The following is a 14560-nucleotide window of genomic DNA, read 5'->3' as shown; positions in this document are numbered from 1 at the left end:
CGAAGACTGTTCATGAGAGAACAGCTCTGAGAGAACTTGTGACTGACCCAAGGTCACCCAGCAGGCTTTATATGTGGAGGAGTGGGGAATCAAACCTGGTTCTCCCAGATTAGAGTCCGCCGCTCTTAACCACTATGCCAAACTGGCTCCATAAGAACTTAAGGACATAAGAGACGCCAATGTTGGATCAGGCCAAAGGCCCATCCAGTCCAACACTCTGTCACACAGTGGCCAAAAATACCATCAGGAGGTCCAGCAGTGGGGCCAGAACTCCAAAAGCCCTCCCACTGTTGCCCCCCCCACCCAAAACCCCCCCCAACAAGAATACAGAGCATCCCTTGTCCCAGACTGAGAGTTCCTCTCTATCCCTTATGGCTAATAGCCACTGATGGACCTCTTCTCCATATGCTTATCTAATTCCCTTTTGAAGCCGTCCATGTTTGTTGGGTGGCCTTGGGCCAGTCACACGCTCATAGCTGAACCCACCTCACAGGGCTGTTGTGAGGATAAAACAGAGGAGAGGAGAACGGTATAGGTCACTTTGGTTCCCCCATGAGAAGAAAGGTGGACGATAGATGAGTTAAATAAATAATTAAAAAGTAATAATAAATAAAGAGAACTGCACACAGATTTTCTCTGGGATTTACCCTTCTGTCCACTATCTTCCCCTGCCTCTGGCAGAAGTTTTGCCTTTTTTGGGGAAAAAAATTGGTAGTAGGAACTATTGCAATGCTGTAAGCGTTTTAACACTACACTGATACACCGACAACTGCCTTGACCCTGGGGCCTACCATGCCAAGCAAATGCTCTGCCACTGAGCCACAGACCCTTCCAAACTGCATCAGACATGAACGCATGAAGCTGCCTTCCACTGAATAAGGCCCTGAGGGTCCATCAAGCTCAGGGGTGTCTACTCAGAATGGCAGCAGCTCTCCAGTGTCTCAGCAGAGGTCTTTTGCATTACCTACTCCTCCACTTGCAGCTGCTGGATGACCTTGGGCAAGCCATAGTTCTATCAGAGCTGTCCTTGAAAAAGAGCTGTTTCTGTCAGAGCTTTCTCAGCCCCACCTCCCTCCCAGGGTGTCTGTTGTGGGGAGGGGAATGGCAAGGAGATTGTGAGCTGCTCTGAGACTCCTCTGGGTAGTGAAGGGCAGGGTATAAATCCAATCTCTTCTTCTTCTAATCTGGGAGAACTGGGTTTGATTCCCCACTCCTCCTCCACATGCAGCAGCTGGTGTGACCTTGGGCCAGTCACAAGTTCTCTCATAGCTGTTCTCCCAATGGCAGTCCTCGAAAGAGCTCTCTCAGCCCCACCGACCTCACAGGGTGTCTGTTGTGGGGAAGGGAAGGGAAAGGAGACTGTAAGCCGCTCTGAGACTCCTTTGGGTAGTGAAGGGCGGGGTATCAATCCAATCTCCTCCTCCTCCTCCATCATTTCCACTCAAGTGGCCAGGGATTGAACTTGGGGTCTTCTGCATGCCAAGCGGATGCTCTACCACTGAGCCACAGCCTCTCTGCAACTCCTAGAAGCATGGCAGCATTTTTGGGCTGACATGGTAGACTCCGGCATAGGAGTAACAAGATAGTTCAAAACACCAAGGACAATTTATTGACAGAACGGATTCAGTGACGTAGGGACTCCGACAGGCTGACGGTTTCAGGAGGGCTAACATCTCTCCCTGTACGAGCAGATGTGTGAAGCAAGGTTGTGGAAATAAGAGAGTGGATCTTCCCCTCCCAAGTTATACACACATGAATATACACGAAGCTGCCTTATACTGAATCGGACTCCTGGTTCATCCAGGTCAATCCTGTCCAGTGTTCCCTCTAAGCTGAGTTAGTGTGAGCCAGCTCACAGTTTTTTAGCCTCCGGCTCACACATTTTTGTCTTCGCTCAGGAAGGATGGCTTCACAGCAAGCTAATCTATGCAGCAGCCAAATCACTTGCTCACAACTTTGATGCCGGTAGCTCACAAAGTAGACTTTTTGCTCACAGGACTCCACAGCTTAGAGGGAACATTGGTCCTGTCCTGTGTTCCCTCTAAGCTGAAATAGTGTGAGCTAGGTCAGAGTTCTTTAGCCTCCAGCTCACACATGTACCTTAGCTCAGGAAGGAGGGCTCCAGAGCAAACTGATTGATGCAGCAGCCGAATCGCTCGCTCACAGCTTGAATGCCAGGAGCTCACAAAGTAGAACTTTGGCTCACAAGACTCCACAGCTTAGAGGGAGCATTGCAGCCAGTGTTTCCTCTAAGCTGAGTCACTGTGAGCTAGCTCACGGTTCTTTAACCTCCGGCTCACACAGTCTTGGCTTTGCTCAGGAAGGAGGGCTCCAGAGCAAACTGATTGATGCAGCAGCCGAATCGCACGCTCACAGCTTGAATGCCAGGAGCTCACAAAGTAGAATTTTGGCTCACGAGACTCCACAGCTTAGAGGGAGCCTTGGTGTCTACTCAGACTTGGCAGCAGCTCTCCAGGGCCTCAGGCAGAGGAGGTCTTTCACATCACCTACTACTTGATCCAGTTTTAAATGGAGATGCCAGTGACTGAACATGGGACCTTCTACGTGCCAAACAGATGTTCGACCATGAAGTCACAGCCCTTCCTAAAGACCATGAACACATGAAACTGCCTTCTACTAAAGCAGTCCATCATGATCAGTATTGTCTACTCAGACCGGCAGTGACTTTCCAGGGCCTCAGGTAGAGCCAGTTTGGTGTCGTGGTTAGGAGCGCGGACTCTAATCTGGGAGAACCGGGTTCGATTCCCCACTCCTCCACATGCACCTGGCTGGATGACCTTGGGCAAGCCGTAGTTCTGATAAGGGCTGTTCTTGAAAAAGAGCCATTTCTGTCAGAGCTTTCTCAGCCCCGCCGACCTCACAGGGTGTCTGTTGTGGGGAGGGGAAGGGGAAGGGAAAGGAGTTTGTAAGCCGCTCTGCAACTCCTCTGGGTAGTGAAGGGCGGGGTATAAATCCAATCTCCTCCTCCTGTTCTTCAGTTTGGTGTCTTGGTGAAGTGCGCGGACTCTAATCCGGGAGGACCGGGTTTGATTCCCCACTCCTCCTCCACTTGTACCTGGTTGGATGACCTTGGGTAAGCCGTAGTTCTGCTAAGAGCTGTCCTTGAAAAAGAGCAGTTTCTGTCCAGAGCTCTCTCAGCCCCACCTCCCTCACAGGCTGTCTGTTGTGGGGAGGGGGAGGGAAAGGAGTTTGTAAGCCACTCTGGGACTCCTCTGGGTAGTGAAGGGCGGGGTATAAATCCAATCTCTTCTCGTCTTCTCTTCTTCTAGAGAAAGGTCTCCCCCATCACCTCACTACCTGGTTCTTTTAACTGAAGACACTGCCGGGGATTCAACCTGGGACCTTCTGCATGACAAGCAGAGGCTCTTCCCCTGAGCCACTGTCCCACTTTCCTTCTGCCATGTGGTGGAGAAAAAGCCCAAGATCTCAAGGAAAAGAAGACCTAGGCATCCGACGAGATTAAGTCCGATGGAGAGTACAGAAATGATGGAGCCGTGTGGAGACAGCTTGCAACTGATGCGACGAGGGCAAGAGAGGCAGAAGTTATTTGTGTAATACAAAACCACAAGGGGTTTGCTACAGATCAGAAACCCATGTGTGCATGCTGACATATACACACACATGTACAGAGAGTGCACGGCCTACAACCTCTACAACTTGGGTGACCTTTGGCCAGTTAAACTCTCTCAGCCTAACCCACCTCATAGTGCTGCTGTGAGGGTAAAGCATGGGAGAATTAAGTAAGCCACGTAGGCCCCCTTTGGGGAGAAAGGCGGGGAGACATGAAAGATGATAGGAAGGAGGAGGAGGAGGAGGAGATTGGATTTACATCCCACCACTTACTCGGAGTCTCAGAGTGGCAGACAATCTCCTCTCCCTTCCCCTCCCCACAACAGACACCCTGTGAGGGAGGTGGGGCTGAGAGAGCTCTTTCAAGGACTGTCCTTGAGATAACAGCTGTGACAGAACTGTGGCTTGCCCAAGGTCATCCAGCAGGTGCAAGTGAAGGAGGAGTGGGGAATCAAACCCGGTTCTCCCAGATTAGAGTCCGCGCACTTAACCACTACACCAAACTGGCTAGATAGATAGATAGATAGACAGACAGACAGACATGAATTGCACTAGCACTTTGCTATGTTTTATAACTATATTGTTGTGATGGAGGAAGGAAGGAAGGAAGGAAGGAAGGAAGGAAGGAAGGAAGGAAGGAAGGAAACAACCACTAAGTCAGGATGACAGAAACGTGCGCTCAGATGGCTTACCAGCTTTTGGGCCACAATGTTGTAGTGACTGAAAGACTGCAGAAAAGCCACGAAGCAGACTTTGCACCCAGCTGAGGAAGAGGACAAAGAGACACATTTTGCTGTGATCAGGCATCTCTAGTAGCAAGGTGATTCTGAGACAAAAACAAAGCAATGCTTTGGAAAATCTTTCCGAAAATGAGAAGTTTCCCCGTTCTCTTGGGAAGGACACAAACGGAGCCAGGAGAAGCCTAGTCCTGGCCAACAGCCGGCTCTGCTCCCAATCCACGCTTCTAGAACTTGAACCCCGGGCAGTGCTCCCTCTAAGCTGAGTTAGTGTGAGCTAGCTCACAGTTTTTTAGCCTCCGGCTCACACATTTTTGTCTTAGCTCAGGAAGGGATGGCTCTAGAGCAAACTAATTTATACGGCTGCCAAATCGCTCGCTCACAGTTTTAATGCCAGCAGCTCACAAAGTAGAATATTTGCTCATAAGTCTCCACAGCTTAGAGGGAACATTGACCCCGGGATAATTTTTTTCTTGGCATGGAACACCTGTGTGTGTGTGTGTCTGTGTGTGTGACAGCAATAGGAAGGGTTTTGCACTTACAAGGGCCAGAGTCAGTTCCGGGCACCTCCAGTAGAGGGGTCAGGAGCAGTGTTACCTCTAAGCTGAGTGAGTGTGAGCAAGCTCACAGTTTCTGAGCCTCTGGCTCACACCTTTTTGTCTTAGCTTAGGAAGGGATGGGGCTCCAGAGCAGACTCATTGATGCAGCGGCCCAATCGCTCGCTCACAACTTTCATGCCAGGAGCTCGCGAAGTAGAACTTTTGCTCACAAGACTCCGCCGCTTAGAGGGAGCGTTGGTCGGGAGTTGCTGTGCTCAAAGGGACGAGCAAAAAACATCTGCCCAAGGGTTGCTCCTAGGCAGCTTCTTCCATCCCCCGGAGGGGTCGTCGGGAGCCAGAAAAGGTTCCCAGGGAGGGTAATGAGGCTGGAAACCATAAATGTGAAGGGCCGAATCACCCGGCTTAGCCGAGGGCCGCTTGGAGGGGAGGCGGGAAGCCGCACGAGATGCCAAAGCGCGCCCCCAAAGCGTGGCTTGTTGCGGAATTGGCTCAAACGTTTCCAAACGCCTTTTCCCAAACGTGAAGATGAGAGGCCATGAGGCCAAAAGGGAAGGAGGAAGTGACCTCATAGGGGCCTTCCTGCTTCCTGTCACTGGCTGCCTTTCATTCCAAGCGCCTCTGAACATTTTTCCGGACTGCCAAGAGATCCTCTGGGGCCCAGCGTTCTCCTCCCCACACATGAGGCAGCCCAACCCTGACCCCGGCCAAGGAAGGAAGGTCAATGGCTTGCTGCCGTTCTCTTCAGTATTTGTTAAGTTACCAAAGACCTTTGCAGAAGACAAGGGTCGCCAAGATGGAGCCTGTGGGCGCCACCACACCTGCTGACACTGTTCCCGGGGCCCGCTAAGTGCTTTTAGAAAGGGGGCGGGACCAGGTGGGGCTTTTGCCCTCCAAGCCTTCTGATTGGCCACTGGAGATTTGACTGACTATGCATTTTTTACACAAATGTCACTTCGGCAGCAGGTGCCCCAATGCTCCCCCTAAGCTGTGGAGTCTTGTGAGCAAAAGTTCTACTTTGTGAGCTACTGGCATGAAGAAGAAGAAGAAGATGAAGAAGGAGAAGGAGGAGGAGGAGATTAGATTTATACCCTGCCATTCACTACCCAAGGGAGTCTCAGAGCGGCTTACAAGCTCCTTTCCCTTCCCCTTCCCACAACAGACACCTTACGAGGGAGGTGGGGCTGAGAGAGCTCTTGACAGAAACTGCTGTTTTTTCAAGGACAGCTCCTATCAGAACTATGGCTTGCCCAAGGTCATCCAGCAGGTGCAAGTGGAGGAGTGGGGAATCAAACCCAGTTCTCCCAGGTTAGAGTCCGCGCACTTAACCACCACACCAAACTGGCTCTCGAGTTGTGAGCGAGCGATTTGGGTACTGCATCAATTAGTCGGCTCTGGAGCTCTCCTTCCTGAGCTAAGACAAAAATGTGTGAGCCGGAGGCTAAAAAATTGTGAGCTAGTTCACACTAATTCAGCTTAGAGGGAACACTGGCTGCCCCCACAGCACAAGGATCGTCCCTGTGTGACTGATGGTAAGTCGTAGCAGCCATTTAGTGGCTGGTTCTGCCTCCAGTGGCGGCCATTTTGCGTCCGGCCCCACTACTTGCACCTGCCGTTTTGTAGCAATGTCTTTGAAATGACTCGTCGTCCCGCGTACCTTTTAAATAAAAGGAGAGGAAATGGTGAACCAGGAAGCTGGCATCTGTCTTGGTGGCACCCAGCAAGGTCAGCTTGCCCTGGGAAATGGGAAAGAGAAAAGAGAAGACAAGAACGTCAGACCGAACGGTCACCAGAGAGGGCTTGGGCTTCACTGACAGGACACCTGCTTTGCACCCAGGGTCACTCGCGGGCACCTCCACTTTAAAGGAAGAAGAGAAGAGATATCCAAAGGTGTCTCAGAGCGGCTGACAATCTCCTTTCCCTTCCCCTCCCCACAACAGACACCCTGTGAGGTCGGTGGGGCTGAGAGAGCTCTGACAGAAACTGCTATTTTTTCAAGGACAGCTCTGATCAGAACCACGGCTTGCCCAAGGTCATCCAGCAGCTGCGAGTGGAGGAGTGGGGAATCAAACCCGGTTCTCCCGGATTAGAGTCCGCGCACTTAACCACAACACCAAACTGGCTATCATGGTGAGAAGAAAAAAGCCTTCCCTGACAGCAGATAACTCTGGGATATGATCACTGAACAAATCACCCTAGTGGGAGAAAGTGGACATGTATCACTTTGAACATTCAACAGGTACCCCATCAACATTGCACCAAAGGACCTGACTCTGCTGTGTTCTCCTCGGGGAAACCAGGAGGAGGAGGAGAAGGAGGAGGAGGAGATTGGATTTATACTCCACCCTTCCCTCGGAATCTCAGAGCAGCTTACAAACTCCTTTCCCTTCCCCTCCCCACAACAGACACCCTGTGAGGTAGGTGGGGCCGAGAGAGCTCTTGACAGAAACGGCCCTTTTTCAGGAACTGCTCTGACAGGACTATGGCTTGCCCAAGGTCATCCAGCAGGTGCAAGCGGAGGAGTGGGGAATCAAACCCGGTTCTCCCAGATTAGAGTCTCCGCACTTAACCACGACACCAAACTGGAAAAAGAAAAATCCCTTCCTGCCCAGAGGGCTCGAAGGGAAAATCTCTTTCTCCCTAGAGGCCTTGAAGGTGGAGCGGAGAGCGCTCTACACATGAAGCTGCCCTCTACTGAATCAGACCCTCAGTCCATCATGGTCAGTATTGTCCACTCAGTCTGGCAACAGCTCTCCCGGGTCTCACGCTGTCAGATGTGGAGCCCTTTGTGTTTTTCGGGACAGGAAACCATGCCCTATTTATTTTTAAACGCTCTTCTTCCCTGTTGACATTGTGCGTATGTTTATGAATTTCAATGGCTTCCCTGTGTAATCTGACACGGTAATCGGATGTGTTGTCCAGCCTTTCAGTGTCTTGGAACAAAATACTGTGTCCTCCTTGAGTTAGGCCATGTTCAGCCACTGCTGATCTCTCAGGCTGGCCAAGCACTACAGAGAAGATTAGAATCCACATGCAAAAGAACCTCCTCAGGAAACAGGAAACCTCCTCAGGAAACAACCCATATACAAAAGAACCTCCGCAGGAAAGCTCCTCCATTAGTATGTTCACAGCCTGGGGAACTCCTACCAGATAATGACTCAGCCCTACCACCACCTTCCTGAGTTGATATAAAGTACCTGCCTACCGTTTTTCTTCTCACTGTGACACAGAGAGTCCTCCATCTTTCTGTGTTATACCTCTGAGGATGCCAGTCACTGCTGCTGGCGAAACGTCAGGTCCTACAAGGCCACGGCCAGACAAGCCAGAAAATCTACAACAGCTAATGGCCTGGAGAAAAACTGCTTCCTGACCCCAAGGTGGCGGTAGGCCTTACACTGAACCACGGCCTCGGACCATTAACTTCACTCTTGCCTGCTCGGACTGGCAGTGGCCCTCTAGGATCCCAGGCAGGTCCTTCCCATTCTCTACTGCCCGGCTCTTTTGACTGGCGATGCTGCCAGGGACCAAAACTGGGACCTTCTACATGCAAAGTGGAGGCTCATCCGCTGGACTACAGCATCCTCCCTTGAACGATGAACACGCGGGGGGGGGGGGGGTTGTTGTTGCTTCATATTCCAGATTTAACCTGTCTGGCATGATTGACTTGCAGCACAACAACCCCGACAACTACAGATAAACAGAGACTATATTAACATACTGAGGAGGAAAATTTTCCATAGAAAAACAAAGCGTCAGAAAGTTGTTTGGAAAACATCCACCTCTGGAAATTATCCCACTCCGTATCACTGTTGCAAGGGCAGCTTCCCATACTTTGAAGCAGCGGAACAGAGGCCGCCGCGTCTTATGGGGCCTCTCTGGAGTCCCCTGAGATGTGAGAAAGCGTGGACCCCTGGGCGAAGTCCGCCCTGTAACATAGGGCTGCCGCCTGGACAAACAATGGGAGGCTGTGAAGGAGCCTGAAAATGGTGAGAGAGAGAGAGCCAGTGTGGTGTAGTAGTTAAGTAGTCCCCAGCAGCATCTCCAATGAGCCAATTTGGTGTAGCGGTTAAGTGCGCGGACTCTAATCTGGCAGAACTGGGTTTGATTCCCCACTCCTCCTCCACATGCACCTGGCTGGATGACCTTGGGCAAGCCGTAGCTCTGATAAGAGCTGTTCTTGAAAAAAGAGCAGGTTCTGTCAGAGCTCTCTCAGCCTCGCCTACCTCACAGGGTGTCTGTTGTGGGGAGGGGAAGGGAAAGGAGTTTGTAAGCCGCTCTGAGACACCTTTGGGTAGTGAAGGGCGGGGTATAAACCCAATCTCCTCTTCCTCTTCTTCTTGGTGGAGTGGTTAAGTGCGCAGACTCTAATTTGGGAGAACCGGGTTTGATTCCTCACTCCTCCACATGCACCTGGCTGGATGACCTTGGGCAAGCCGTAGTTCTGATAAGAGCTGTCCTTGAAAAAAGGGCAGTTTCTGTCCAGAGCTCTCTCAGCCCCACCTACCTCGCAGGGTGTCTGTTGTGGGGAGAGGGAGGGGAAGGAGTTTGTAAGCCGCTCTCAGACTCCTTCGGGTAGTGAAGGGCGGGGCAGAAATCCAATCTCTTCTTCTAATGATGATGGTGATGATGACGAAGAGAAACAAACTCCAGTCAGCAGGTGGGACTGAAAAAGTTATGATCTGCAGCTATGCAAGGATGGCAGAGTCAGTGCACAGTCGCAGAGGACACTCTGCTATTTATTTAAATGATTTAAATCCAGTATTTCCCAGTAGGGATGCCAGTCTCCAGGTGGGACCTGGGGGTCCCCCGGAATTACAGCTCCAGGCTAGAGAGATCAGTTCCCCTGGAGAAAAGGGCTGCTTTGGAGGCTCCCCAGGCTCCGCCCCCAAATCTCCAGGAGTTTCCCAACCTGGATCTGGCAACTCCAGTTACCCGTCCTCCGCCGGGGGAGACCGGGCACCCCTTGCTCCCACTATACGTTTCCAAGATGACCGACAGATCTCCATTAAGAACATGAAATCATAACACCACCATCTCAACGATAATCCTCCCCCCCCCAAAAAAGTAGCATAAATATAACACGAGAAGCCCAGCAATGGCCAGCAGATGCCAAGGGACAAAAGGCAGTAGAGGAAGTGCAGGAGATACGCAGAACGAAGCCGCAGGTCTCCCCTTTGGGCTTACAAGGCCAGGGCGCAGCAGATACTGCCAGGGGAGAGGAATTCTCCAGGACACTGGCAATGCTCCCTCTAAGCTGTGGGGTCTTGTGAGCAAAAATTCTACCTTGTGAGCCGCTGGCATTAAAGTCGTGAGCCAGCGATTTGGCGGCTGCATACATTTGTTTGCTCTGTAGCCATCCTTCCACGGAGGCTAAAAAACTGTGAGAGAGCTCACACTAACTCAGCTTAGAGGGAGCACAGGAAGAAAGGAAGGAAGACTCCCTCTAAGCTGTGGGGTCTTGTGAGCAAAAATTCTACCTTGTGAGCCGCTGGCATTAAAGTCGTGAGCCAGCGATTTGGCGCCTGCATAGATTAGTCTGCTCTGGAGCCATCCTTTTGGGGGAAAGATAAAAATGTGTGAGCCGGAGGCTAAAAAACTGTGAGCTAGCTCACACTAACTCAGCTGGGAGGAAGGGAGGGAGGGCAGTTCCCTCTAAGCTGTGGAGTCTTGTGAGCAAAAATTCTACTTTGTGAGCTGCTGGCATTAAAGTCGTGAGTCAGCGATTGGGCTGCTGCATAAATCAGTTTGCTCTGGAGCCCTCCTTCCTGAGCTAAGACAAAAATGAGAGACTCTGAGCTGGCTCACACTAACTCAGCTTAGAGGGAACACTGCTTGTGAGCAAAAATTCTACTTTGTGAGCTGCTGGCATTAAAGTTGTGCGTGAGCCATTTGGCTGCTGCATAAATCAGTTTGCTCCAAAGCCCCATCCTTTCCAGGCTAAGACAAGAATGTGTGAGCCGGAGGCTAAAGAACTGTGAGGTAGCTCACACTAACTCAGCTTAGAGGGAACACCGACACAGGCCAGTTTCAGGAGCTGCTTTTCGAAATATCTCTTTTTGGCTTTAACTCCCGAGTTCTAAAACTTGATGGGAATGATGCAGCAAGCCAAAAAAGCTCAGATGGTTATCGGCATGGTCCAGTGCCACATAAGAGTCCACCCTTCAAAGCAGCCATTTTCTCCCGGGAGGCTGATCTCTGTCAGCTGGAGATCAGTTGTAAGAGCGGGAGATCCCCAGGCCCCACCTGGAGGCTGGCAACCGGACCCTGAGCCCTCGGCAAGCCCCTCTCCGCCTGCCATAGGCCAAAGGACTACGAGTCCCAGCATGCTTCACTTCCCGCCGTGGCGCGCCTGGCCCCTTGGGAGCCGCCGGTGTGCTCCTGCGGCGGCCCCGCTTCCCTCCCGGCGGTCCTGGGCCGAGGCCTTCCCTCACCTGCTGCGGCCGCTCGACGGAGTCCCCCAGCAACTCGCTCAGCTCCGCAAACATCGCCGCTCGGGCCGCTACGGTTCCCGAGAAGGGACAGAAAGGCACAACAGCGGAGCTCACACGCCCGTTTGGGAGCGTCGCAAGCGGGGCGGCTCGCGCGGCGATCGGGCAGGTGCGCATGCGCCACTGGTCCCGCTGCCAGCGCTGCTCTCTGCTGCCAATTTGGCAGCGGGCGGGCGCGGAATTGCAGGAGGGGCGTTCCGGGCGTGCACGGCAACGTCTCGCCGACTGGGCGGGGAAAATATCCACCAAATGGGCGGGACTTAAGATTTCATGCATACTTCATATTATGCCAGTAGGTAAGTAGGCATGCCCACTGAAGAGTGAGAGCAACCGAACAAGCACAGAGTGGATCAGGCCGTGAGCACACTTTGTTTGGCCAAAACCCTCTTGAAGAAGTGTGCATCAGCGCTAAAAGCTGATACCCGGAATAAGACTTTGTTGGTCTTAAAGGTGCCACTGGACTCGAACTTTGTTCTGTTGCTTCAGACCAACCTGGCTATGCAATCTGAATCTAACCTCGAGGAGGAGGAGGAGCTCTGGCAGAAACGGCTCCTTTTCAAGAACAGCTCTTGAGAGAACTGTGGCTTGCCCAAGGTCATCCAGCCGCTGCAAGTGGAGGAGTGGGGAATCAAACCCAAACATATTGAAGACAATGAGCATTGCTTATGTGGCTTATGTGGCTTGGTTCACATGTGGCACGTGGCTGTATTTATGTTGCTGAGTCGATGAGCTGGTTCAGGCAGCAGAGCGGCTGGCCAGGGGACACATGTGTCCCTTAGGGATGAATGCTGATTTACAGTGCACACTACGTGTTAAACAATTCTTTGGTGTGCAAAGCATTTGATTTCGATGGGGACTGGAGCAGCAATTGGAGGAGGGAGAAATGCTGATTTGTGAATATTTAAAGGAATCTGTCACACACACACACAAGACGGCTGACAGTCACTTAGTTTGTCCAGGGAACTGTAAAAACAACAACTAAATCCCTAAAGGTAAAGGTTCCCTTGCTCGAAAGCCAGTCGAGTCCGACTCTAGGATTGCGGTGCTCATCTCCGTTTCCAAGCCAAAGAGCCAGCGCTGTCCGAAGATGTTTCCATGGTCATGTGGCCGGCATGACTAAACACCGAGGCGCACAGAACGCTGTTACCTTCCCACCAAAGTGGTACCTATTTAAAAAGGCAAAGGTTCCCTTGCTCGAAAGCCAGTCGAGTCCGACTCTAGGATTGCGGTGCTCATCTCCGTTTCAAAGCCAAAGAGCCAGCGCTGTCCGAAGATGTTTCCGTGGTCATGTGGCCGGCATGACTAAACACCGAGGTGCATGGAACGCTGTTCCCTTCCCATCGAAGTGGTCCCTATTTATCTACTTGCAATTTCTTGCTTTTGAACTGCTAGGTTGGCAGGAGCTGGAACTAGAGACGGGAGCTCACTCCGTCTTGCGGCACCCAGGTCTCGGACTGCTGAACTACTGACGTTCCACAGCCTGCAGTTCAGCGTCTTAACCACTTGAACCACTAAATCCCTACAGGCCTATAAAAACACAAAGAGAGCAAATAAAACTGTTTTTCCTTACATGAACTCAGAATATGGGGAAGTGCTGCAGCTTAGCGGTACAACATCTGCTTGGCAGGCAGGAGGCCCCGGGTTCAATCATCTCCAGCTCAAAGGATCAGGCCGTAGGTGATGTGAAAGTCCTCAGCCTGAGACCCTGGAGAGTTGCTTACAGTCTGAATAGGCAATACTGACCCCAATGGACCAAAGGTCTGATTCTGTATAAGGCAGCTTCATGTATTCAATGGTGAATCAGCAAGTGAAATGGGCAGTATTTTCAGGACAGAGAGAAAATGCACTGCAGGGAAGGAACCTGCGGGATTCACTGCCACAAGATGTGCTGAGAGCCACTGGACTGGATAGCTTTAAGGGGGCAGGATCAACAAATACCTGGGGGAAATCTAGGTAGTGATTACATTTTTAATCCCATCCTTCCTCCCAGGAGCATGAGGTTACAAAGTTCTTCCTTTCTCCATCCAGTCTTCACAACAGCCCTGTGAGGTAGGGTAGGCCGAGAGAAAATGTCGGGCCCAATGTGTCACTCAATAGGAGGCCTTCACACTCGTCTACAAACCTCTGCTAACCAAGACAGCTAAGTGACGGGCAGAGGCAGCACATTTTTCCTTGGCTACTCAAGGGCAGCGAAAGGGGAGGACGCTGGCTCAGCCTTTTCCTCTCCCAGCAGTTTAAGAGACCACCAGAGAAGAGGAGGCTTGGTCTGATTGTGAAAGGAAAGGCCTGTATTGCTGGCACACCACCAGGTGGCAGCCCGGATCGGCAGATTCTTTGGGAGCCGGGAAGCTGGAGGAAATCGAAGGAAATTGCTGAGCGGTTGGGTTAGAACGGATCAAAGGAAGTCCTCCTTCACCCAGAGAGTGATTCACACATGGAATTCAGTGCCACAGGAAGTGGTGGCGGCTACAAGCATGGATGGCTTCAAGAGGGAATTGGATAAGCATATGGAGCAGAGGTCCATCAGTGGCTATTAGCCACAAGGTATAGATAGGAGCTCTTGGGCAAGTGATGCTTGGGGGGGTCAACAGTGGGAGGGCTTCTAATGTCCTGGCCCCACTGGTGGACCTCCTGATGGCACCTGGTATTTCTGGCCACTGTGTGACACAGAGTGTTGGACTGGATGGGCCTTTGGCGTGACCCAAGATTAGCTTCTCTTATGTTCTTATGGATAAAGATATGCAGCAGAAGTCCATCAGTGGCCATTAGCCACAAGGCATGGATAGGAACTCTCGGTCTGGGGCAAGGGATGCTCTGTATTCTTGGTGCTTGGGGGTGGGGTCAACAGTGGGAGGGCTTCTAATGTCCTGGCCCCACTGGTGGACCTCCTGATGGCACCTGGTATTTCTGGCCACTGTGTGACACAGAGTGTTGGACTGGAAGGGCCTTTGGCGTGACCCAAGATTGGCTTCTCTTATGTTCTTATGGATAAAGATATGCAGCAGAGGTCCATCAGTGGCTCTTAGCCACAAGGTATAGATAGGAACTCTCGGTCTGGGGCAAGGGATGCTCTGTCTTCTTGGTGCTTGGGGGGGGCGGCAACAGTGAGAAGGCTTCTAGTGTCCTGGCCCCACTGCTGGACCTCCTGATGGCACCTAGTATTTCTGGCCACTGTGTGACACAGAAG

General features: G+C 51.8%; 1 protein-coding gene across 1 annotated transcript in view; it reads right to left on the bottom strand.

The window, feature by feature from the left end:
* ELP6 (elongator acetyltransferase complex subunit 6) overlaps positions 1–11467 on the bottom strand; it is a 25401-nt gene extending 13934 nt beyond the window's left edge. Inside the window, exons 1-3 of the mRNA XM_015407719.1 lie at positions 11317–11467; positions 6543–6621; positions 4284–4354 (exon numbers count right to left, since the gene is read on the bottom strand). Coding sequence (XP_015263205.1) covers positions 4284–4354; positions 6543–6621; positions 11317–11370 — 204 coding nt within the window. The 5' untranslated portion in view covers positions 11371–11467. The remainder of the gene's footprint in view (positions 1–4283; positions 4355–6542; positions 6622–11316) is intronic.
* Positions 11468–14560: the final 3093 nt, after the last annotated feature.

This window comes from Gekko japonicus, unplaced genomic scaffold (genome assembly GCF_001447785.1).
Source record: "Gekko japonicus isolate JY-2015 unplaced genomic scaffold, Gekko_japonicus_V1.1 scaffold1850, whole genome shotgun sequence".
Classification (NCBI taxonomy): Eukaryota; Metazoa; Chordata; class Lepidosauria; order Squamata; family Gekkonidae; genus Gekko; species Gekko japonicus.
This window is presented reverse-complemented; position numbering and strand designations above follow the sequence as displayed.